The following is a 24,772-nucleotide window of genomic DNA, read 5'->3' as shown; positions in this document are numbered from 1 at the left end:
TTTAAAATCAATGTACAATAAGGCATAATTTTATGAAATGTTAATGCGATATAAATATGAATAATATTAAGAAACGCAAATAATCATCAAATGAAAATTTGAAGAGGCCTCTTAAATAGACTAATCCAATTAAAACTGTTTATTCTTCCATGAAAAGTGTACATTGAGCGCAATTTAAACGTCAACTGTGTAATTCGTGTCGCATAACGTTTAGCCGTACTTTCCATGACAAGAATATTAAAAATATATGTTGGTAATTTATTTTTAGTACGGAAGCCACTTTACTTAATTATATTTCTCCATAACTCGGAAACATGTATTCAGATTTTCTTCATTTTAACCTACCTTACAAACATATTTCTTACCCAGGGCAAAAGATACACGTCTAAAGTTATAAAACCTTTTCACTATTATTTTTTAACATTTATTATGCTCAATTAATAAAATAAATAGTAAAAAGTTAACAAAAAATATTTATATGATTGTAAAAATGTAAAACGCTATATTAGTTTCGAGCTTTAGTCTTACTGCAATTGTTAAAGAAAGGTGGTAAGCCAAAACCTTTCTCTAACAATTGAAATAAAATTAATCGGCCGAGTTGATTGTTACTGCAGCTGTAAAGAAAATATTTCCGTTCTACCGAAGCTGCTGTGAAAAATAAACCTTTGAATTGACACCAACGTTAACGATTGATTTACACTTAAGCTTAGATGACAGAATCAATAATTAGAATGGATTCATCGTGACAGTGCAAATTCGACGGAATTCTTAATGTTAAAGATTTATTTAGAAGAAATTTCATTCTGGTTCATATTGATAAGGTAGGAATTTAATTTTTAGTTGTCGGCCTTCATCAATTATAATAATATTAATAGCCATTTACTTGCCCAACTAAATATACATTCCAGTAACTGGACAATATATACAAAGTATAAATAAGGTAATTGTAGAATATAAAAAAAGAAAATATATCATAAACAAATATAAATTGAAAAGCAGTTCAAATCAAGAAAACAATTATTTATATCACTGAAAGCACAAATTTTTTTATAGTTTTTAGACATTATTCAAAGAGGAAAGTTTAATACGTAGATTGACCTGGCCTGAAGGTTGCTACAAAATACTATTCCACTATTCTGACGTGAACTCAAAAATTCTGCTGTTCTAATTAACTGGGCCAATTCAACTTGAAGATCAAAATTGCTACACAAATATTGTTCTCAGTTATGTCTAACTGTATATACATATAAACTCATTGTATTTCAAAAATCTCTATTGTACCTTTTACTGAATGACGTAATAATCCAAACTGAAAAGTAATAATCTAGTTTCTATCTCACAAATCTATAATGAAATAATTTCAAGGTATGACGATTATTACAATTACGACAATATCTTAAAATTAATCCGAGAGACTTAATATGTCTATTAAAGGTTGGATTATTGTCAATCAGAACTCTGTTTGGTAATAGTTGTGCTAAAGAAAAGTATATACATGATGTAATTTAAAACAAAAGGTTTGTTTCTATGAATGAAAGGGCAGCTACTAAACTGAAACATGTTAACATTTAAATTATTTTTTGCACACCAATCTAAGCTGAGATTGGATTCTTGTAGCACCACAAAGAATGCCAAGTAGAATTTCGATTAAAATCTATTAAATCTGACCTATTATACTTGAATTGTTAAATCCAATTAAGTTCAATTTGTTGAGAATTATAGACTGATCAATCCTATTGAAAGCTTACGAGAAATCTGTATAAATATCATCGACATAACTACCTACTCATTAAACATTGTTAATTAATTATATATGATAAATATAATTTTGTTGTTTTTTAAACGGATGAAATTAATATAATTCATATATTAGAAATTTATATTTTGATAAATTGTTTACTGTTTCTCTGAAATTTCACAAAATATCAATTTTCTTGATTTATATTAAAAATGAGAATTTGGGAGTATTAGATAATTATTTTTAGGTAAAATATTAAATTTCGTGAACGTAGTACTTTTATGATTTCCCTTTTGAATTGTGTATTAACGTTTCACATTTCGCTACTAGTAGTATCAAATTATTAATTCAAACTTCATAGAAACCCATTTTACTGACGTGTATTATATTCATGTACAAATGAACAGCTGGTAAATTAGTAATGCCCATAAAAAATTAATTAGTACGGTATATCTATTAAAATTATGTCTCATTTGATATTTTTATTCCAGCACAAAACAAATCTTATTCCAATAAAATATAGATATTAAAATAAAATTAAAAAATTTTAATTAAAGATTGCATGCAAATCAATATTTGTATTTTAAACATTTAAATAAAAAGGTACCATTCAGAAGTCGGAAGAAACGAACTTAGCTCAGGATTTTTGTGGTAAACATAAACCTTTTCTACTTACCTTGACATTTGGTTGCTCACAATATTCTTGTTCCATTAATGAAGAGTATAAAATTCAATGCATTGTTATACTTAATTAAAGTTGAATGTTTAAGAAGTATTTTATCAAACTCTACTAGCCCTGTTTTAATTAAAATATGCTTTGCTCCATACAGTGTTTTAATGAGAAATGAACGGTTTCCAATTTCGTCTATTTATGTGATGTTATTCAAACACACACGCAATTGTTCAATCACGAAAATCATGTTTAGTTAACTCCAATAAATCTAAATTTTTTGTTTGGATTAACTGATTAAATTTGGATGTTTTATATAAAATTAAACAACAGGTTAAAATTTAATCTTTATTAAACAATTTTCACAACATAACTCATGGTCGTAAATCTTAAATTATAAGTACAAAATATGTCTAGATGACTAGTTGTAGCATTTTCCCATCACAATTACATTAATCAAGAGAAAATATAACTCCTCAACAAAACAAGTTGCAAGTTGTTAAAATGTACAAAATAATTACTCCTAAATACAAAAACCCAGTCGAGTAGCTGGCAGCGGAACTTTGTGTAACTGAAAAAGAAAAAGAACGAATAAGCTGGTTTTTTCAATTTTAATTGTAAGTTTGTCTAACGAGTTATAGGCGTCGACGATTTAACTTTTTCTTTAAAGAGTATTATCTATTTAAATGTAAATTTAGGCTAGCTTTACTATTTAAATATGTTAATAAAACCAGAAGTAAAATTCAACGCTATTTTCAAATGTATTTTTGGGCATGGTGGAGTGTCCTTTTTAGATGAGTTAAAGTATTCAAGTTGCTTTAATTAAATTCGGTAAAACACCAAACGAAATACGAATTATTTCGCTCATTGATTTGCATTTAATTAAAGTTTGAAATTCCTATTTACAGCCATCACTTATTTTTACTCTTAAAATTTTTACATTAAAAAATTTCGCACTTAATTAATACTGAATGTCTAACATAAAAATAAATTATGATGATTTGCCAATTAATTTTCAAACGGGCCACTTTTAAGAAAGTTTCTTCAGTGCTCGCACTCCTTATCCTATTTGTCTTAAAGACTGAAGTTTTAAAACTGATTATGAACTTATTAAAGTACTTAAGTTGTTTTAATTTGTAGGTGTTGTTGTTTTCAGGTGATAAATAAACAATTTCATCTAAAGTTTCTGCCCTCGCCGACGAAAGTGTCATAAAGGTATTTAAGTTAACTTGTTGACAGCATAATTTTGCCAAAAGGTGTTTTCTTAACGTTACAAATTAATTTTCTTGTAGGACTTACAGGATTAATGTTTTTAAAATATGATATCCTTTAATTGTACCACTTTTATACGGCATAAATCAGTTTAGAAGGAAGAGATTATTGTTAATTGTTTATTTGTTTTTATGCTTTTAAATTAGAGGCTTTTCCCCATTTAGTTCCCGGAGAAGATTACACAGTCAATTTAACGTTTAAATTAATCTTAAAGTCTATGTTTTGGATCCTCGATAAGAACACACAATTTACTCAGTCCATTTGAACTAAAAAATCAATATGAAATTTTATTAATGGGGAAGCAGAACGAACTGAATAACAATTTTGTATGATTCGCTCCCCAAAATTCTTGAGAAAACAACTTTTAATAAGATTTATTTAAGCATTATTATTTAATATTACAGACATTTTAATTTGTACCTTTACAAATAAAAATATTATTTCATATTGAATTGATAAGCTATATTTGTCATCCTTTTATAAACTTTTAAATTAGGTTGATAACCTAAAAATGAGAATAAAAATATAATATTTATTTTAAAAAGTTAATAATAAAATGTTGGTATCTGGATAGAGTATAATATTTACGCTTAATATGACTGCAAGTCACTCAGCAGGTTACTTTGAGAGGCTCAAGTCTATTATGAGATCGTTCCGTTCTTGCTGATTTAAAACGTTGAAGATTTGTTAAATCTGCTTTAAAGTTATCATTTTTAAATTGGACGTTGATATTTCTCTGTACCAGTTTTCGGCAGTACAGGAAAGACTGTTGAAGAATGGAATCGGACTCCTATTGCCATATTCCAAAATTGTAATTATAGCAGCAAAATCTTCCGAAGAAAATCCTGTTTAAGGTATTTTACTGGGCTAAACGACAGATAAATTAATAATTAAATGAATTGAAAACTACAAAATACATTTTTTGGAAATAAAAATTATGCAATTATGTTGTCTATTTTTGTGTATTAAATTTATAAAAAGTATACAAATTAAAAAGAATGTTAAAAATATTTTTAAATCTAATTAATTTAGAAAATTCTAGTTGTCCACTCTAAAGATGTACAATGTGTATTTATATTTATCTTAAAAACTAAAACTGATAGACGAAATTATGCTTGGAATCAATACATTAAAAGTAACCTAAATTTCCTAATAATTATCCTTTGTTTATTCATACGAGTAAAAGTTTGATTTGTTAGCAGGTGTAATCTTAATTCCTTCTTATTCTAATTTATCACTGAAACTACCTTCATAATCTATGAGACTAATAAGGACAATATCAAATAACGAACTGAGCTAAAAACCGCTTCTCAAAAGAAAGTATATGAAAGTATAAATATCAAAATTTATATCTTTTATGTATATCTGTATGTCAAAGACTAGACTGATAGACGAAATGATTTTTAGAATTAATACATTAAAAATGATTTAAATCAGTATTATTTTTACTGACTTGTGTAATCATACATTGTTATTAATTTCCTTAATTCATTTATGTATCCTTAATTATAAAAGTGGCGAATGCGCCAGAAACTACGAGATATAACACACTGACCTAAAAACCACTTCCCGAAAGAAAATAAACGAAAGTGTAAATAATCAAAACAGTTCAATTTGCGGCGAAATAAAAACGTATTGCGGCAATCGCGGAACCAAGAATGACCGAGTAACGTTCAAGTGCGTTGCCGGGATTGCCGGCTATATGAGCCAGGATAGTGGGATTACTTTCGACGATGTCAAAGATCCCGAACGAGCCCGGTTTGGCTGAGGTGAGTACATACATTTTCGGCGATTTTCCCTTTCGCCATCCCTCCGTCTCGCGCGCCCCCCCCCCCCCCTCGACCTAATCGAGTAGGCGTCGACTATTTAATAAGATTCTATCTCGGCACCGTTCTCTTTCTCTGATTACGGCGAACAAATAAAATGAATAGTCGCCTACGGAACAATGTTTCCCGACATCCACGAGTTGAACCGGTTACGGAACGTTTAATCACGGTATTCATAAATTTCGTGGTGTTATGCGGATTTGTTGAATGTAACTTTTGTTGCGATACGCCTGCGTTTGTCGACTTTAACACTCACTTCTTGTGGCCAATAAAATTTGAAAGTTTTTACTGTTGAAATGATTACGGTGACAAATTTAAGTACAATTTAATATTTAAATGATAATCATTTAATTGAATCCCTTTCTTATATAATAAACTAAAATGTGAAAAATTTTAAAACAATTAAATATCCTTTCACTTTTATTATTTTTCAATATTTTTTCTTTTATTAACAACGAAATTAACATTGCAGACACGGACTCCAAGACACAAGTATATATTATTATTTTAACAACTAAACCAAACTGTAATTTCGTGGTGTTATTCGAATTTGTTGAATGTAACTTTTGTTACGATACGTCTGCGTTTGTCGACTTTAACACTCACCTCTTGTGGCCAATAAAATTTGAAAGTTTTTATGTTGAAATGGTTAAGGTGACAAATTTAAATACAAATATTTAAATTTTTAATTTTTTTCTTTTATTAATATCGAAATTAATGTTTCAGACACGAACCCCAAGACCCACGTATATATATTATTATTTTAATAACCAAACCAAACTGTAAAAAATAAAATGTTTCACATATTTTTAAGAATATAAGAAGAAAAAAAACACAAGGCTGTAATATTACAGAGAATATTTTACTTAAAATAACATAGAAAGAACACAGCAATTTATTATTATAAGAATTTATATTTGAAAATATTGTTACTAATATATGGAAGATATTTCATTTTATTAAAATATCCAAAATGTCTTGCCGTATTCCATTTTAGGAATCCTATTTAGAGACGGTTTAATTAAAAGTATTATCATGCTCGTTATTAGGGTACTTGTAGAGAAAATTGATACTTTACCCTGAAAAGCTGTTAAACACAATATAAAATTAATTACACTTTTAGAACATAAAATGTAAATACTATATTTATTCATTCGTTAGTTTTATTCTGCACTTTCGTTAAGAAACATAAATAAAAAACAAAATTAATAACACGACTAAAATGTACAACTATGATAAACTTAAAATGAAATATTTTTATTTCCTTAGCTATTTCTCTAATTTCTTATTTTGAAACTGACAATCAAATAAATATTAAGATAAAATTTAATTTTTCCTTCAGTAATTTTTTGTGAGAAACGGAAATTAAAAATTAAATTAATGAAATGTCTTACATTACAAAACAAAATTGGAGAATAATTTACTTACCCCTAGCTGGTATGGGATCTTTAACGTTATCGAAGGTGATTTCAGAGTCTCGTTCATACAAGCCATCAATTTCTGCCACGCATTTCAACGTCAATCGGCCGTTCAGAAAATGCGACGGGTACAAAGGCATCACCAACGACTTTGAACTCCACCACAGATTTTTGGAGGAATGTTTATACGTGGGGCATCTCTCACACACCTAATTGGAAAAAAAAACATACGTGTCACTAATTACGTGTAATTAACAGACAAATGTAACGTTACTCAGTATGTAAAATGATTGATGTAGCCGTGACAATGTGAAATTAAAATTTAATTTAAAACTAATTGCATAAGTTGTGCAAATAGATAAAAACGAATGTAGACAGTTTAGCTGGCGACAACGCGAATATTAAAAACTATAAGCTCGGTTTTAAATAGCGGTGTCACGGCAATAAATAAATTAGTCTGACAGCGAATATGTACTCATTACATGTCACTGCGGTTTATATTTTTATGTCCGCGCTGTTTTAATTTTGTTGAAATCGCATTTGAACATTCTTTAATCTACGGCGATTTAAAATTTATCCTTTTCACGGTAATAGACACTTGTGTCATTTGTAACCTGAATGGCCTTTAAGCCGTAAATTTGAAATTTTTTGCGTTTGTTTTTTGCGTCATATAACTCGGTCGGCAGGTTTAAGTTTTTTTCGGTAGGTTGTGCCATTTGGGACTGAATTAAAACGGACACATTTCAGTATTTAGTTACCGGTAAACAATTCCGTTTTATTCTATTCGTAATCAAAATAAATTGGGTTATTGTAAATTATGTGGTATTTGTTTAATCCGGAGGAAGGTAACAACTATTTTAGTTTCATTAGTTTTAGTTTCCAATTTATTTGAAATTTAATAATGCATTATTTTATAATGCATTAAATTATGAAACTAAATGGTGTTTAATTAGAACAAAATGTTTTACGTTATAGATATTCAAAATGTTTTGATTGAAAACTAAATTTTAAAGTGGAATTTAATTATTACTGTTCAAAAACAATCGCCCTATATAGATATTTTCAGGTCAGTTGATCTACAATTTAATTTAATACTAAACAACGCCACAAATCTACTGAACATAATAGTACGACTGTAGATAGAAAGTAGAATCATAGGCAGCTCTAGGATTTAAATTTCTATTTTTACCTTAAAATTTTTCTATATTTCATTACTTATATCTGTGATCAGAACAATATTCGATTTATATTTATGTTAAAAACTAAAGTTGATAGATCAAATTTTTATTTGGAATAAATATGTTAAAAATAAATACTATAGATTCTTTTTCCTTACGAGAAAACGTTAATTTTGTTAGTTTGTGTAATCATACATTATAATTAATTTCCTTAATTCCTTTAAGGTGTCCTAATTTATAAGTGAAACTACATAATCTGAGTCTAATTTAAACGAGCAATATCAAATAATAAACTGACCTAAAAACCACATCTCGAAAGAAATTAAATATCAATCAGAACAGTTTTCAAATTGTCTAAAACTAGAACTGTTGGACAAAATATGTTAATTTATTTATTAACTTCTATAAGCATACATTATAATTAATTTCCTTAATTTCTTTATGAATCCTTAATTGTAAAAGTGGCGAATGCGCTCGATACTAATTTCACAATTAACGAAAATTTATTTAAATTATATTAATGTATTATTTTATAATGTGCTGTTATGTTGTTAAAAACTAAAATTGATAGACCAATTTATTTTTGGAATCAATATATTAAAAATAAATACTATAGATTATTTTTCCACACGAGAAACAGTTAATTTTGTCAGTGGGTGTAATCATACATTTTAATCTCCTTAATTTCTTTATGGCGTCCAAATTTATAACTAAAACTACATAATCTGAGACTTTAAAAGGGCAATATCAAATAATGAACTAACCTAAAAGCCATCACAAATAAATAAAAGTATAAAAAGCCTTTTATCAATCAGAACCATATTCAAAATGTCTGTGTATCAAAAACTAGAACTGATGGACGAAATTATTTTTAGAATCAACACATTAAAAATATTCTAAATCAGTAATAACTTGTACAGTCATACATTATAATAAATTTCCTTATTGGTTCCTTAATTATAAAAGTGGCGAATGCGCCGAAGCTTCACAATTTATAAAAATTTATTTAAAATATAATAATATATTATTTTATAATGTATTTAATTATGAAACTAAAGTGGTGTTTAATTAGAGCAAAATGTTTTACATGAGAGAGATTCAAAAGTTACGGACGTTTTGATTGAAAACCAAATTTAACTCCAGTTTAATTATTACCGTTCAGAAACAATCGCTCTATAATAGATTTTTTTCAGGTCAGTTGATCTATATTTCTATTTAATTAAAATTCTATAATCCAGTTAACTTCGCATTTGTACTTTAAAACATGCACATGTAATGTTTATGTAAATTTCATTAAAACTTTTATGATAATCTTGTTTTGGATTTTGCATTTGCAGCGGGAACATCAATCAAATTGTAGATGACCGGACTGTTTGATATTATAATACAAAGTGTAAAACAAAAGTTTTCATTAAAACTGCAGACGGAGTTAATTTAAAAAAGTAAATGGCAATAATTGGGGAAAAGTCAATTTTATCAATAAAGTGGCATCACGAAGTCGCCCAGTCTTAATAACTTAACGAAATTTGAAAAGTTAAACTTTCCTAAGTTGAAAATAAAATCCCAGTTCTTAAAATATTCATCCTACCATAATTTTATGGTTGAATAAATCAGATTTCGGAGTAAAGCTGCTTTAAGTACTTTTTCACACAGGATCGGTGCTTCTTTTTCGGCAGATAAAATTTTAAAGAGTGGCTCAATACACTTCTTTTTTTAGTTCGTGAATTTGAAAGGAACTTTCAATGCGAAAGAAATGGGTGGGACACACAAGAAGTAAACCCGTTTGATGTCAGAACTGCAATTTCGTCGGTTTCAGGCGGTGTATTTCAAAAACAACTATTTCAATATCACCGCGCCGAAGACGCTGCACCACGTTTACGTTTTAAACCAATTAATTAAATTGCCCTGCTGCTGCAATAAGTACACAAAAATCAACTGCAGAACGAAAATATAAAGAGCCGCAATAAAATGAACAAACATATAGATGCATATTAAAAGTAAATATTAAATTCATACAAATTATAAACAGGTATTCAATATGTATTTATTACTTTGATTTATCAATAAATTTTCTAATTACTAATGAAGCAATTATTTATTTAATTATTGACAATTTTATATTTGTATATCAGAAAAAATCAGAAAAAATTTGTAATTTTTTACTAAATAAATGTTTTAATGTACCATATTCAAAACGCTAATTAAAATTCAATAATGTAATTTCTAGTTAAAACAGATGTATATTCAATTCGTTTGATATGAAACGCAGCCAATTTGTGTAGTAGTAATTACTAGTTTTTAATTTAACCCAATAATAAATACATGTCAATAATTTTTATATTTCGTTTCTCACATATAAAACTATTCACTGCCATAATTTGAAGTCTGTAAATTGGACCAGAAAAAAGTATGTTGCACCTATGGACAGTAACATCCACATGGTATAAGTATAGAAACAGGAACGTCCACTTTGTATTCATTTGATTTCGTGTTTACATTCAATTTTATATGTAAATATGGTTCTGGCCCCAACTAAACAGTAACCTGCTTGACAAGCATGTTTCAGAGTGTATTTCCCCAATAATATTAAGCATCGTTTAAAGACTTATCAAAGTAAGAGTAATTCAGTCATATCAAAAATTGTAATTTGTCTAAGCTTTTTAATTAAAAAAATATTACTTATTAAAACATTAAATAAATAAAAAAAAGCTGCGTATATAAAGTGTTGTTTATTCAACCACACCCAAGTCGTGTATTGATATGAAACACGCATCTCAGCAGATTTTAATAAGGCTTATCTCCTATGGAAATTCTCTCAGTGATTTTTTTTCTACACAAAATGCGATTGTCGAAAGTGAACAAGCACTTATCGACCGTATATCAGCTTAGTTGTTATAACCGGCAAGCGTAAAGTGATTTTATCCAATATTTCCATTATAATATAAATTTGCCCTGTCGTGTTGGTGGCAATTTAATTTTCGTTATATTAAGGGCTGAGGCTAAATCTAATTTCGACTTAACATGATTCATTACCGAAAATTAATCTATTAGGTGGAAAATGGTTAATTCGATATTTCGTCAATTAAAAATGTAACGTTGGAACGAAATCTTGTTGAAAAGGGAACAAATATGAGGTTTTATTTAATTGTCAGTTAAACATGGAAAGTTCATAATTAAAATTATATACACTGTGCGTCTTTTAAAGTAGATAATTTGAATTTACTAGAATAAATGAATTTAAAAATCTTTTCAATGTCTTTCATTTTGAACAATAATATTGTTTGAATATTTCGAGTTTTAATACGGTCAGCATATTAAATTTATTTTATTTTATATATTTAATAGACATAAAAATGAACAACATTCCATTTTTTATAAAAGTAGAGCAACTTTTTGTAAAATACCTTTTCTGCAGGAAATATTTGATTTTAAATTTGTTTAATTTGCTTTCTTCTTATTGACAACATGCCTAGATGAAAATTAGTGTAAGAACGTACCGAAATAATGAGGAATTATTTGTGGTTATTCAAAAATTAGTACAATCAATGCCCAAACGATGTGCAGATGCGATTAAAAATTAGGGATTTTCACCAAATATTATTATTTCTCACAATAAATTATATTTAAAAAAATTAATATTTTTATTGAAAATTGCTCTACATTTTTCTACCAAACATATTATCCTAATAAATGGTGGGTTTGAATAAAACCCTTACCTACAAAATGTAGGTATAATAACGACGAAATTAAAAATATTTTACATCCAGGCTTCAAGTTAGTGGTTTAATTGTTTATTATAACACTAATATTTAGACATGGCGTAAAAATGAAGACATATATCTTGAGTAAAACATGGCTTCAAACGCTGCTTTTGGAGGTGGTTCTGTAACAGTGTGGGATGGACCCACAAGTTGTTCATATTAAACCGAGTATATAGAATCATCAACGATAACACGACTTAGTTATTCAACCAATTATTATTTGAACCTGATATCCTTTTTTGTAGGCGATAATGGTCGACCCTACCATGCGAGACTTTGGTGATGCAAAATAGTGACCTCGGCGTAGACCAGTCTGCAATCCAATGAAACAAGGAAGGGACAATATTCAAAGACAAAGGAGATTTCCAATGCTCTTATTGACGTTAGGTGATCTATGAATCAAGAATTTATTCGTTCACTAATTTTGAGTAAGCCAAAGAGAATAAAAGTTATTGATAAAGCAATGTTGGTCCCCATTGCTGATATATAATATAAAATATAGTTGTTAATATTCTGTTATTTTATTTTTAAATTTTAAATAATTTCCCACGAAAATTGGTAATAATAGCTATATTATTGGTTTAAAAGTTTTGTTGTTGACGCAATTATGTTTAATTTATGGCGAAGGTTAAATCGTCTATTAAAATTTATTTTGAAAATATTCTTGTTGTAATATTGAAATTGATATTCTGTTTTTCAACTCAAATTATGTACTTTAAAATTTCCCTAAAATTTATCCAAGGAATGTATTGTATTTTTAACTTTCCAATTAAACAGTTTATTAGATAAAAATTACATTAAGTCCAACTTCGAGTGATATATTTTCATTACAGTTTTTCTATTGACAAATTAAATACACTTACTTTTTGTGAACCGTTAAAGAAAACGTTGAAATTGTATAGTCGATTGATTGATTAAGATTGATCGCAAATGGCAACCGACAAATTGAGTAGCTTATAATAACGGTATAACAAGAAATTATAGCCAAGGATGAACATAAAAAGATTACTACTAATCCTGTCTCTAGAACGTATACAGTTTTATTACTTTTACGATAATAACCTACTACAAGTACGTTGAAATATTAAAAGTTTTTAATGTTTAAACGTAACAAGATCTCAGTAAAAAAGATTGTGTAACTTTTAAGGAAGCTCTAAAAATCATATTTTATACACATGTTGGAAATTGGATTGGAAATTTTATTATAAATTGCAGTCCAACAAGATCAAAAATACCTAAAACAAAATTTAGAATATTGGAATATTACTAAATTATTATTTCCCACCTGTTCGCCTTAAAACATTTACCGAATCAACTACAATAAACAAAAATCTGCATTAGTTTAGTGTTGTTAGTTGTGTTGGATTAGTGTGTAATTCCCTCTGATTAAATTACATCCAATATTTCCGTCGATAATAAAGATGGACAGTTCAATTTGTTTGGCCTGTTTGCTACAACTTTTCGAAGTCAACAGCCGTGCATATCGCATTTCCATTAGATTAACTTTTAATTATATGTGACGACTATGTAAATGGATGAAATTCAATATGGAGATTGGTTTTTTAATTAAAATTAAAACTTCAATTTTTGGACCAGTCTAAATAGATCACCGCACATTTATTGTATGGATTATTTGCAAAGTCCACCGTTCGTTCAAGTCATTTAATAAATCACATCAAAAGTTCGTAAGTTGCTTTAAAGATGGCAAACCACAGCTTAAAACGTCCGCTATTTAATATGAAATGGGGGTGCATGAAGTTTGGATGTAATTATCTACCTAGCAATCCTCGTATCCGGCATCCTAAACTTAGTTTCCCGAAAATTGATAGCCCATGTTATGCCAGAGTTGGTGTTTGTTCAATAAGCAAATTGCATGTCATTTGTAGATAGATATTAATTTTGTATGCAAAGAATAATTTCGTAATGACTTACAAGAGATAAAAACCAAGAACATCAATGTAATTTGGTCAAGAAAATATACTTTTTTTTGTTATACTTTGTGTAAAAAGCACGAATGTTCTTTATTTTTCCAGTTGTTATTTTTTGAGTGTGTCTGCTCTCTCCTGTACGTGCTTGAGTGTATAAAAAGGTCTCAAGTATAAGAAGTGATTTATTAAAAATCGCATAATTTATAATGTTTACAGCCTGTCCGGCTACTTCAGCCCCAAAATATACGATAGGAATATCAATCGTGCCTTATACCAGCAGAATAAATGGAGCTATTTTTATTTATTAAGCGCTGAAACCAGAAAATAAATTGACATTTTCAACGGTGTTACGTAAATTTGAAATTATAATTAAAGGGATTCTTACCACAATGTTGTTTAACAAAAATTTCAGCGCCGCTACAGGCCTTGATACCGGAGATGTGCAATTTGCTCTGAGTTCATCCCCAATATCGTAATTATTTTTGTCTGTGTTGAGGGTTGGCGGTTCCTTTGGAAGGACTGTAACAAAGAACAAAGCTTTTATTAGATACGATTTAGTCATTAACATAAAAATTATGTAAAGTATTTCTGTCCACAATCCACCCCCGAAACATCCCGTAAAAGAATCAAAATCAAAGAAAATACTTAAAAACAAAGAACAAAGATTTTAGAGTTATTAAAGCTGTTGTTTCATCAAGGCTAATAATGACTCTTTTGAAAGTGTCTTGCGAAACTTGGTTTCCCTGTAGGATTTACCACCTTCATAACTTCAACCCCTAAAAGTAATCAACCTGTTTGAGATTACCCATTCAATTTCGCAGATGTTGCATTAAATACATATACATCATAATGATTGGCAGGTTACGAGGGTTGATCACCCTTTACACTGTCTGACAGAATTATAAATATCTTCACAACTTTACTTCGGCAACACCAGCTTGAGTTAATATGTACCGTTTCATCAACTACAAGAGACAAGTTAAACATCCACATTGTTTAAAATAAACGTACACTTCTCAAATTTATTCGTGGCGAGGAATATGAAAGTTTAAATCCTGTGTTAAGTACATTTCGGGTTGAAACTGTTAATGTTTGGTTGAAGGAAATCAACTTAGGTGTCAGAAAGTGCAAAATAAAATTTAAATTATATTAATCAAGTAAATCAAAATTTTCAATAAATTCGCAATTGTAATAGAAAAAGTAATAATTTAATTTAATTATAAAATGACTTCATTAATGAAAAATTATTGGCTGACTAAATTTAAATCAAACATAACATTATAAAATATTAATTCAATTATTAATACATATTTATTTATAAAACATACTATATTAACATAAAATGTACAGAATTAACTATGTAATTTGTACTTATTGTTATTAAATAAATATATGAATAACTTTTGTAACTAGAAAATTAAATTTAATTTACTCTATTCTATTAGGTATTAATATATAGGTATATATGACAAAAATAACATGTGAAAATTTAAAATGAAATCATGGCACGTACTAACATATAATTTAGTTGGACCTCAATTCAGATTTGCATGACTCAAAGCGAAAGTTAATTAATGATTTACTGCGACCGTTTGTGAAACCGAAACCTTAATTTAACTTATATCTGAATCCTGAAATATGTATTCAAAATGAACTTTCATCCTTTCTAATTTATATCTTGTATCACATGTAAATAAACTGATGAAATATTCAAGTCGAATTAACGAAGTATACGATAAAGGTAAAACTATTGTATCCCTTAAAACAACGGTTCTGAAACCCAACAGTTGGAAACCGGGTTAGGAAAAATAAAATTTATCACATATTTTAATCCCTTAATACCATCCAAAAAGTTCACAACTTGCGAAATGGACTAATAATCCGCCGGCAAACATGCATTAATTAAATATAGCGGGGACAGTGAGACCTCGGGGCGAAACAGTGGGGGCAGAAGTATCAGCAGTATAATCCCCATACTTACCGACTACCGTCATGTCCTTAGTCACAGTGACCGTTGAGAACCTCGGCGCATCTGTGGTTACTTCGCAACTAAAGTTTCCAGATAGATTGAATCCCACATCCCGCAGGACCACCTGGTGTTCGTCCGACTGGTCTTCCTACAATTGAATTGTTGTTAACGAACGTTGTTACACAATTTCCACGTAAATGATGCCCGTTTCTGTGATATTACTCATAATATTCTAATGACTTTCACAATCCGATGGTAATTAATTATACTATTATAATCAAGTTTGTCATTTTATAATTTCAGTTCAAGTGGAGAACAATTTTATCACCAACAAAAGGTAGTCTAGAACAGCCTAACAATTTATTTATACATTAACTGATATATTTTTAAACAAAACATTTATTACAATTAAATTGAGATGTGTTTCAATTGCTCTGTATATTCACCAGGGATATTTCCAGTTGAGAAACCACTGGGCAATGTGTATATATAGATCTGTCAACAGGAATTGAATTATATCAGTCGAACAGGCTTTGGGAAACTTAAACCCTTTAATCCTTCGCGCTCTGATTTGATAATATCTTTAATTTATTTTTCAAGGATTTAGTCGAATTAACGAGATTTATTCGTCTAACGAAGATTACTTTTTTACGTATTGTTTTTCAACTCAAAGTTTAAACGTGAATCTTTGTTGTAATAAATCTCAGATTAAACAACTATTTTATTTTAAAATTTTACCACATTAATTAGATTTAATTTTTTGTTTTACATTTTTATAAAGTACCTAATTCCATTAAATATGTTAATGTTAATATTAAATATCGATTAATAATTTTAACGTTTAATTTTAAAAAACTTAAGTTTCTATAAAATCAGCAAAAGAGCTAATTCATGCAAAAATTAAATAATTGTGAGTTGAAATTGAAGAAATGTTACATCTCACTTTTAACATTCTACTCAGAATTAAATTGTTTATTATTTAAAACACAAATAAACAATTTAACAACAGTATTTCAAGATTTTGGTCACTTTGTAAACAGTAGATAACTGCATTGATTGTTTGATCGCTTGGTATGTAGTATTGACTGTAAAATTATGCAAACGTTTCACCACCAGTCATCAAAATATTTCTTGGATAAAGACTTTTTTATTGTATTGTCTCATCGGGTCTATCAGTTTTGACCCATTGTCCAGAACGACGGAAATAGCCTAATCAATCCATTTTTGGTCGCATGGAACGATACAATAAATAAAAAGCTCATTTACATTGCGTGCAAGAAGGGAATTGGCAATTGTCAAAGGCCCAATTTAGTTATCCTCACTTAATTTATGTATAATCCATTCGCCCAACTTTTTTTATGAAATTTATTGCATGAAACCTCTTTCTAATTCATATAAATTTAATGAATGGCTAACTTCCAAATATGTTGCACGGGTATTTTACACGAGATATCTTTGTTTCTACAGGGTTCAGTAGGACCTTAACTTAATTATTCATCTTCAACGCATTCCTCTTTCCTTCTTATAATTTTTGAAGTCATAAAATAAATTTACACAAATTCAAGTATTTGATAACACCATTCTTAAATACAAAGAAACTAATTTTTATAACAACTTATGACTTTTTGAAAATTGTTAAAAAAGGAATATGGAAAACTAAATTATAAAATATAAAAAACATTTTGATCCTTTTAAAGAATCTTTTTTAAGTTAAAATGGCATACAAATGTATTAATAAATTTATTTGACAGTAAGGTCAAATTCATAATTTACTTTTCTATACTATTATGACTACACGGGTGACACAGACTAATAAATAAGAAAAAAGTACAAACGTTCGAATTCTTTTTGTTTTCAATTACAGGAAGTTTTTTATTTATTGAATAGGCTATTATTAAATATTTAATTTTCTTTAAATTTCTACAGAAGGTATTCAAATTTCAATTCAAAGTTTTTTTATTTATTCACTATTTATTTCTACTTCAATTTTCATAAACCTCAAAATGAAAAACCAAAAGGATTTAGAACGGAACTACGAGCTGACCATGCTATATATGCCCCACGATCAATCCACTTATTTCAAAATCTTCTTTGGTAAACATGCTCTTGCCCTTTGAGAAAAATGAAAAATCATAGCCTGTCTTTTTTAAATGTTGTTCAATTATATATTTAATAAAAGTCCTCTATCGTGGTGTTATACTTTGTAATTTGTTCTACGCCACCCTATAGATAAATGACAAAAATAACATGTAAAAAATCATTTTAATATTTTAAAAAATTAAAACCACTCTCATACTGAAATGTCACTTTTTGATACCCAAAACAACGAAAAACAAAAAGTTTCCCTAGTTTTAGATAGTAAAAAGTATACGTGCATTGTTGTGCAGTTGCAACCACAACTTCAAAGTTGGGCGGCGTTGTTAATTTTAATTTCCATTCGAAGAAACATGTAGAGGTATTTCATAACTATCGAACGGAAGTCCGAACTTTATAAACCGCATTCCATACAGTAACACCTGCTCGTATCAATTTGTCTTTGTTAACAGGCAACAATTAAACGTTACGGTCACCCTAAATAACGCTTAGCACGCCGCAAGTGCTAGCTGGAATTTTCAATAGATTATTGGCAAAATTACCGTTTCCCTCTGAATTTAATTAATATGGGAACATCAAAGTTTTTACTTACAAATTGCCAATTTACAATGATCGTACTTAAACTATTGTAACCAATTTTCCTCAAAATTTAATTGTTATTTTTTATATTAATTAATTATTGTTTCAAAGTTTTACAATGAGGCGTTAACAATGTAAAATTAAAGTTAAATATTTATTAATGCGTCTTTGTAGTAACATATATTACACAATAGGTTTAATTGCTGCTTTTAACAAGGACAAATTGGTAGATGAAATAGATCCATAGACACCAGGTGTTGCTTTAAATGTTACGCGGTTTAGTTTCTTTACAACAATTATTAGAGAATGTTAAATACAATTGTCAGAGCCTAATGGGTCTTAAAATTTAACATTTGCCCTGAAAATACACTAGAATCACTACTGTGCATTCAAAAGACCTCAGTTTTACTAGTATGTTTATTTGCAATTTTAATCGTGACTAATTGTTATTACTGGGTAAACTTCCGTTATACAAACAGTTTTAGTTTTAAGAAAAAATGGTACACATTTTAAGTGTTTAAACAGACACCATATTGTTTTTAAAGCTTTTCTAGGCTTTCAGAAGAGATAAGCCAAATAGAGATGACAAAGCAGTAGGTGGGTTGCGGTAGAATTACACGCCGAGGAGGACGTGTAATTTCGGCCATAGATTAGTGGATGCAATTACTTTAAATCCATCCTTAACCAGAGAATATGCAACGAATCACCATCCGCAAACAATGTCCCTGGGAGAAATATACCATGGTGCGGATAGCTCATTCATGTAGCCCTGGATCAGTGGAATGTAAATGCTTTAAGGTGAATCATTGCCGTTTTATAGGCGACGTCGTTCTATAAAGGAGACGTATTTGATTGGAAGTCTTTCCTTAAATTACTTTACACTGGCAATATTGCATGAAAATCCCTTCATTGTCAAAGCGATGGCTTTATTGGCTCTTGAGTGAATTGAAGGGTGATCATTTTTCATACAGCGCTTTAGATTATATTTCGAATTCGATGAGACCAACCTTTGGAGAGTATTACAAAATCTTATCATAATATTTTAATACGAAAACCCGTAATGAAACACCGACCACAAGGAAACATTAAATAATTTCAGTTTCCATAAAATAAGTTTCTGTACTTCAGTAGGAGTTTTGTCAATTTTATTATTTCAATATTGCTTGTCCTGGGACACTGCATTTTACTCTTTCAAATTAATTAGCTTGTCGGCAAAAGACAGTCTTTTCCTGCACAGTTCAGTTAACATTCCAATTTACTTGAAGTACGTCTAGACTTTGCTGTTTATAATCATTAATCGGCTGTCAGTGTACACAGAAAACCGTGGTTTCTTTAGTTGAAGAAAATAAATCTGCCTTGGAAACATTAATAATGGAACACGACAAATTTCTGAATGTTTAACTCGGCTAAATATTTAATCATGAAATGAACTGTATACAAAATTTCCTTTTTTATTTATTAAATTTTACGTTTTTATAAAAAAGTGTTTTCCCATAAATTCAGAAATTATATTCCTCTGTAATATTTTTGCAGACAATGTAAAATTAAACAATTACTGGTTTTATATTAATATTCAGTTATAAATAATTAAAATATGATGCATTGTGATATTCCTGTACTTGCACTCAGAATGTTAAAATTGAGCTTTAACTGAAAATAAAACAGAAATAACATGTAGGGAAAATTTTTAACTCCAACATGATTATTTGCATATCTGTGAGCGGACTTTGGAAGCATTCACTTATTGTACTTTTTATGTATTCTCTGGATTTCTGTATTTGCATGTCAAAAGGTCCTTATGAAACACTTACAAAATTGAAAATGTGAAATAAGAAAGTGAAAATTATTATTCAAACGTCATATCAAGGATATAGGTGAATTATATTTTTGGTGTATACGACTTGAATTAATAATTATATTATAATGATAAAAAATAATATACATACATATAAAATAAATAAGATACATGAAAATTAATTATTATGATCATTTCTACATTTCATTGATAGATTTATTTCAATGGAATTAAACCAAATACACTCCTTTCTTTATAAGAGCTTTTTAAATTTCATATTTATTTCAAATGTGAACTGAATATTAACATAAATTTGTTCCCAATTGGCACACAAACTTTTTAAACGATTTCATACTATTGTGAAGTAGTATTCTTTTATTAAAACATTAAAATCGTGGCATAATTCATTTTATCGCACTTGGACATAATTAAACCGATATTTCACAAAGCGTAAATCAAACAAATTTTGATAAAGCACCAGCTACAGTTACACCCGATGATTGCGTTCAATTTCACATTGTGTCACAATGATACAAATTGGTGACTGGTTCCTTATTAACCGGTTAATATCTGTCATACATCCAAACGCTTTCAAATTTTAAATGATACCAATTAAACTGCGAATGAATCAACTACCTAAATGCATTAACTGGAAGTTAAATTTAACCAAATGACAGCTGGTTATAAATCACAAATTCCAATAGAGGATTGAAGTGTCTCTTGCTGAAGTTAACTGTACTAATGCGAATAATTTTTTTAAACAAAATAATGTGTAAAATACGTAGTCAACATCATTCGTCAAATACATATTTATATCCATAAATAGTCACTTAAAAATGTACTTTTGCTAAATAAAAACTATTATCCTCCAATTTGCATGTTGTTCTGAACGAACACATTTTTAGTTTCGGGGTAAACTGCTAATTGCTTTGGCATATACATTTTGTCATTGGGTCACAAGAACTATAAAAATGCTAATAAACCAGAATGATAAACTACGTTCTAAAATAGATTTCAAGTTAGGATCGAGGGCCGTTAAAACATTGTTTATAGTAGCTATATCTTTTTTACGGCTTTTCTATCAAATTTTATTGCATTTAACGAGTAATACCTCAAATAAATTCACGAATAAAATCTTGGTTTAAATATTTACGCACGGCAGTGTTTTTCAATACTTAAGTGGTTGGCTTCTAAGATTTAGGCAGATATTCGTTAATCAAATCATAATTAAAATTGAAACCAGTCTCGATGACATACCAATTGATCTAATAGACCTCATTAGAGTTGTCCACCCTAACGGTTAAACAATTAGCAGGCTCAATTAATCCATTTCAAATGTAACGTTTGTTACAAAGCAGTCCGCAACGCGTATCTGTCCAATTTAACCAACAAATTTGATTTTTGAAACAAGTAATTAACTGTAAAAGTCTCATCCTACAACGGCATGAATATTACAATTCGGTTGAAATTAAATTAATTATTTTGTTCCAAAATAAATTGATGAACCTATTAAATTAATGTACCACGTTAAAATGTAATTGTACATATAAATTATAGTGGGCTTGGAATAAATTTTTGTGGTCATTGTCCGTATTGGCCACATAAAAATTATTATTGGATATATAAATCAATTGTTTTGTTCGTTTTATGGAGGAGACCTATAAATGTACCATCGCAATAATATTAATCGTTACCCAATATTTTACACTGAAACAATACATTTGAATTCGGATCCAATACTAAACAAGCATGCATTATCAAACATCAATGAATGAATTTTGGAATTTTCCATATGTGAATTTGGTAACAGTTCGTAATGTTAATAAATATTTATTAAATTTATCAAATTGCTCTTCATCAAAATGCAAGTTATTATCTAAAAAAAAGACTCGTACACTCACATAAGTGTAAAATCAAGAGCAATTTGAGTTGATTGAACAACAATGTGTAAAATTGGATTCGGTACGAGGCATAATTCACGTGGCAGGAAAAATAAAAAAGCATTGAAATACTCACGTCCACATGCACTCCGGGAAATGCAAATATTTTCGTAGCGGGCAATTCTTTGGGGGTGTATCTGTAGAATTCGTGATGTCCACGATACCATTTGACCGTGTAGAGCGGAGCACCTTCTGCATTATAGCTACAACGCAGCGTGGATTCCTTGCCCAATTGCACAATTCTCGGTTCTATGTCGAGAACGACGTCCTTCAGACATTGGATTTCTGAAACAGAAGGCACAATTGCATTCACATCGATTATTTTGATGGAAAAAAAACTGTTAATGGGATGTCGCTTTGTGGAATTTATTTCTCGGCGACAAACATTATTATTTACATAAAGTAATTAAAGTTTTTAAAGTTTTTTTTAAGGTATTTGATTTACATACAAAATAGACGCTCTAATTTCATGAATAATTTTTGAAGCGAAAATTAATATAATCCGTCCAACTTGCTTGGAAGTAACAAAGTGAATTAAGGTTTTTTATTCGCTTTGATGGTGTCACACAATATCATCCTTTTAATTGCGATGTTGCAATAGCAATATTTCTATTTCTAATAAAATTATACTACATACGACGTGTTTATGTTTATATTAATAATATCTCAAAAGTTAGACATTAAAAATTTTTTTATTCGTGCTATAAAAATTGTTCTCCATGTCGTCTGATTTTTTTTTTTTTTTTTTTCATTGAATTTGGCATATTTCAAAATGGGTACGTACATATTAAATTTCAAAAGATATTGCATGACAAATGCTTGTGAAAATAACTTTCAAATTGTAAAAGAAACTTGAGAATCTTACCGACAGTAAAAATTGGACTAATTGCACTGTTATGCTCTTTGAAATCGCTATTATCCTTTTCCTTTACTTATAATGTGGTTAATTCAAATAAGAAGCCAGTTTTTATGTATGTATCACTCTTATATTTTTTTGAAAAGTGAAAAAAATACAAAATATGAGATATCATAAGCAATATAATTAATTTTCAAAGATTCAAATAAAATAAAATCAATCAATTACCATATTGGTCTTTCTAATGCCACCTAAACTGTCAAGAAAAAATTCCAAATAGAGAAAAAAATGTGACATCTTGTAAGCTTAGCAAATAACAAGTAACATATTTAAATTAGCCCTTTGTAATTCTTTATCTTTTTCTTGGAACCTAGGACGTTGCTTAATACATTTTTTAAAGAAGTTCACGCCCTAATTTTTAAGAAGAGTTATTTCAGAATTTTCAACTATAAAAAGTTTTTTATTTTTGTTTCAAATAAAGAATAACATTTCCTTCTCTTGTAAGGTTTTAATATTTTTTTATTCTTAAGTTCTAGTTTTATGAGCAGACCAGCTAAATTTGCTCCTACTTTGCATTTATTCAAAAAATGTTCACTAGTTACATAGGTACAAATTATCGAAATAATACATACCCAATTATTATCCAATAATCGTCGATATTTTTAAAAGTCATTCCAATTTTTACTTGCTCAGCAGCTTAAGTTATTTATTTATTTTGTATTTTTTGCTTTAATTTTTTCAGAATAAAAAGAATATATGACATAGTTTATAATATTATTGTTCATTTTTTAAGCTATTATTCATTAAAATCAATTTATAAACGAAAAAAAGTTATAAGGGTACTTCCATCTTGAACCACAACATTGTACACGTAGTCTGAAAATAAACGTCCTACAATAAGTCATATAAATCCCAGAGGTATAGTTAAATATTAAAGCCATGGATTTTTAACATCTTATCTTGCATGCTGCTGTATTTGTTGATAGTACATTTCAGCAAACATGCATTATGAAAACTCTCGAAACGAGATCATTATTTTTTAAATATTTTAAGTCTGTAGGGAGATATAGATATGTCAGATGTTTATCAAAGTTTTAAAAAATCTCGTAAAATGTTTTGTTTCATTTCTGATATTCTAATTATAACTCATTTTGTCAAATATTAATGTTCTATCTATTAATAGTTGTGTAGGTTGTTTAACATTATTATTACATTAATGAGTATGTGTGGTGCATAATGTGCAATAATGTCCGAAATACTTGTGTATTGTGGCGTAATTCTAAAAACTTATACATATTGTTAAATGTTCGCATTAACCATTGATTGTCATAATATAAAAACACGATTGGTCCGATGCGTCCATTTCAAAGCTCAAACATTATAATACATTTACATATTTTGGACTAAACATAATAGCAACATCTGCATTATAATTTATTCTACATGCTGCCATGGGTTTCTGTTTGTAAATTCGAAATTGGCCTAAATACTTAATGCATTATTAACATTAATTTTAATTACTTACATTGACGCACAAGTTCATTACCAGCCATGAACGTATTAATTAATCAAATAATCCGTAACATTCGAAATAAACAATAATGTCCTTTTCGTCCGGTAAAATAAATATATAAACAGTATGAGCAAATAAATCTGAACGAGGCCGTGATTCATTTCACTTGGCCGCTATTTATTTACGAAACAATGAAATGACATGTGAAAGCAAATGTGGGGCTTCCTGGTTTCTT

At 28.7% G+C, this 24,772-nt stretch overlaps 1 protein-coding gene across 1 annotated transcript in view; it reads right to left on the bottom strand.

Annotated features, from left to right (window-relative positions):
* Window positions 1–2,742: 2,742 nt before the first annotated feature.
* LOC109596215 (uncharacterized) overlaps window positions 2,743–24,772 on the bottom strand; it is a 40,391-nt gene continuing 18,361 nt past the window's right edge. Inside the window, exons 2-6 of the mRNA XM_020011710.2 lie at window positions 22,245–22,453; window positions 15,773–15,908; window positions 14,177–14,310; window positions 6,935–7,133; window positions 2,743–2,979 (exon numbers count right to left, since the gene is read on the bottom strand). Of these exons, the coding sequence (XP_019867269.1) occupies window positions 2,885–2,979; window positions 6,935–7,133; window positions 14,177–14,310; window positions 15,773–15,908; window positions 22,245–22,453 (773 nt within the window). The 3' untranslated portion in view covers window positions 2,743–2,884. The remainder of the gene's footprint in view (window positions 2,980–6,934; window positions 7,134–14,176; window positions 14,311–15,772; window positions 15,909–22,244; window positions 22,454–24,772) is intronic.

This window comes from Aethina tumida, chromosome 3 (assembly GCF_024364675.1).
Source record: "Aethina tumida isolate Nest 87 chromosome 3, icAetTumi1.1, whole genome shotgun sequence".
NCBI lineage: Eukaryota > Metazoa > Arthropoda > Insecta > Coleoptera > Nitidulidae > Aethina > Aethina tumida.
Note: the sequence above shows the minus strand (reverse complement) of the source record. Positions and strands in the feature narration are given on the sequence as shown.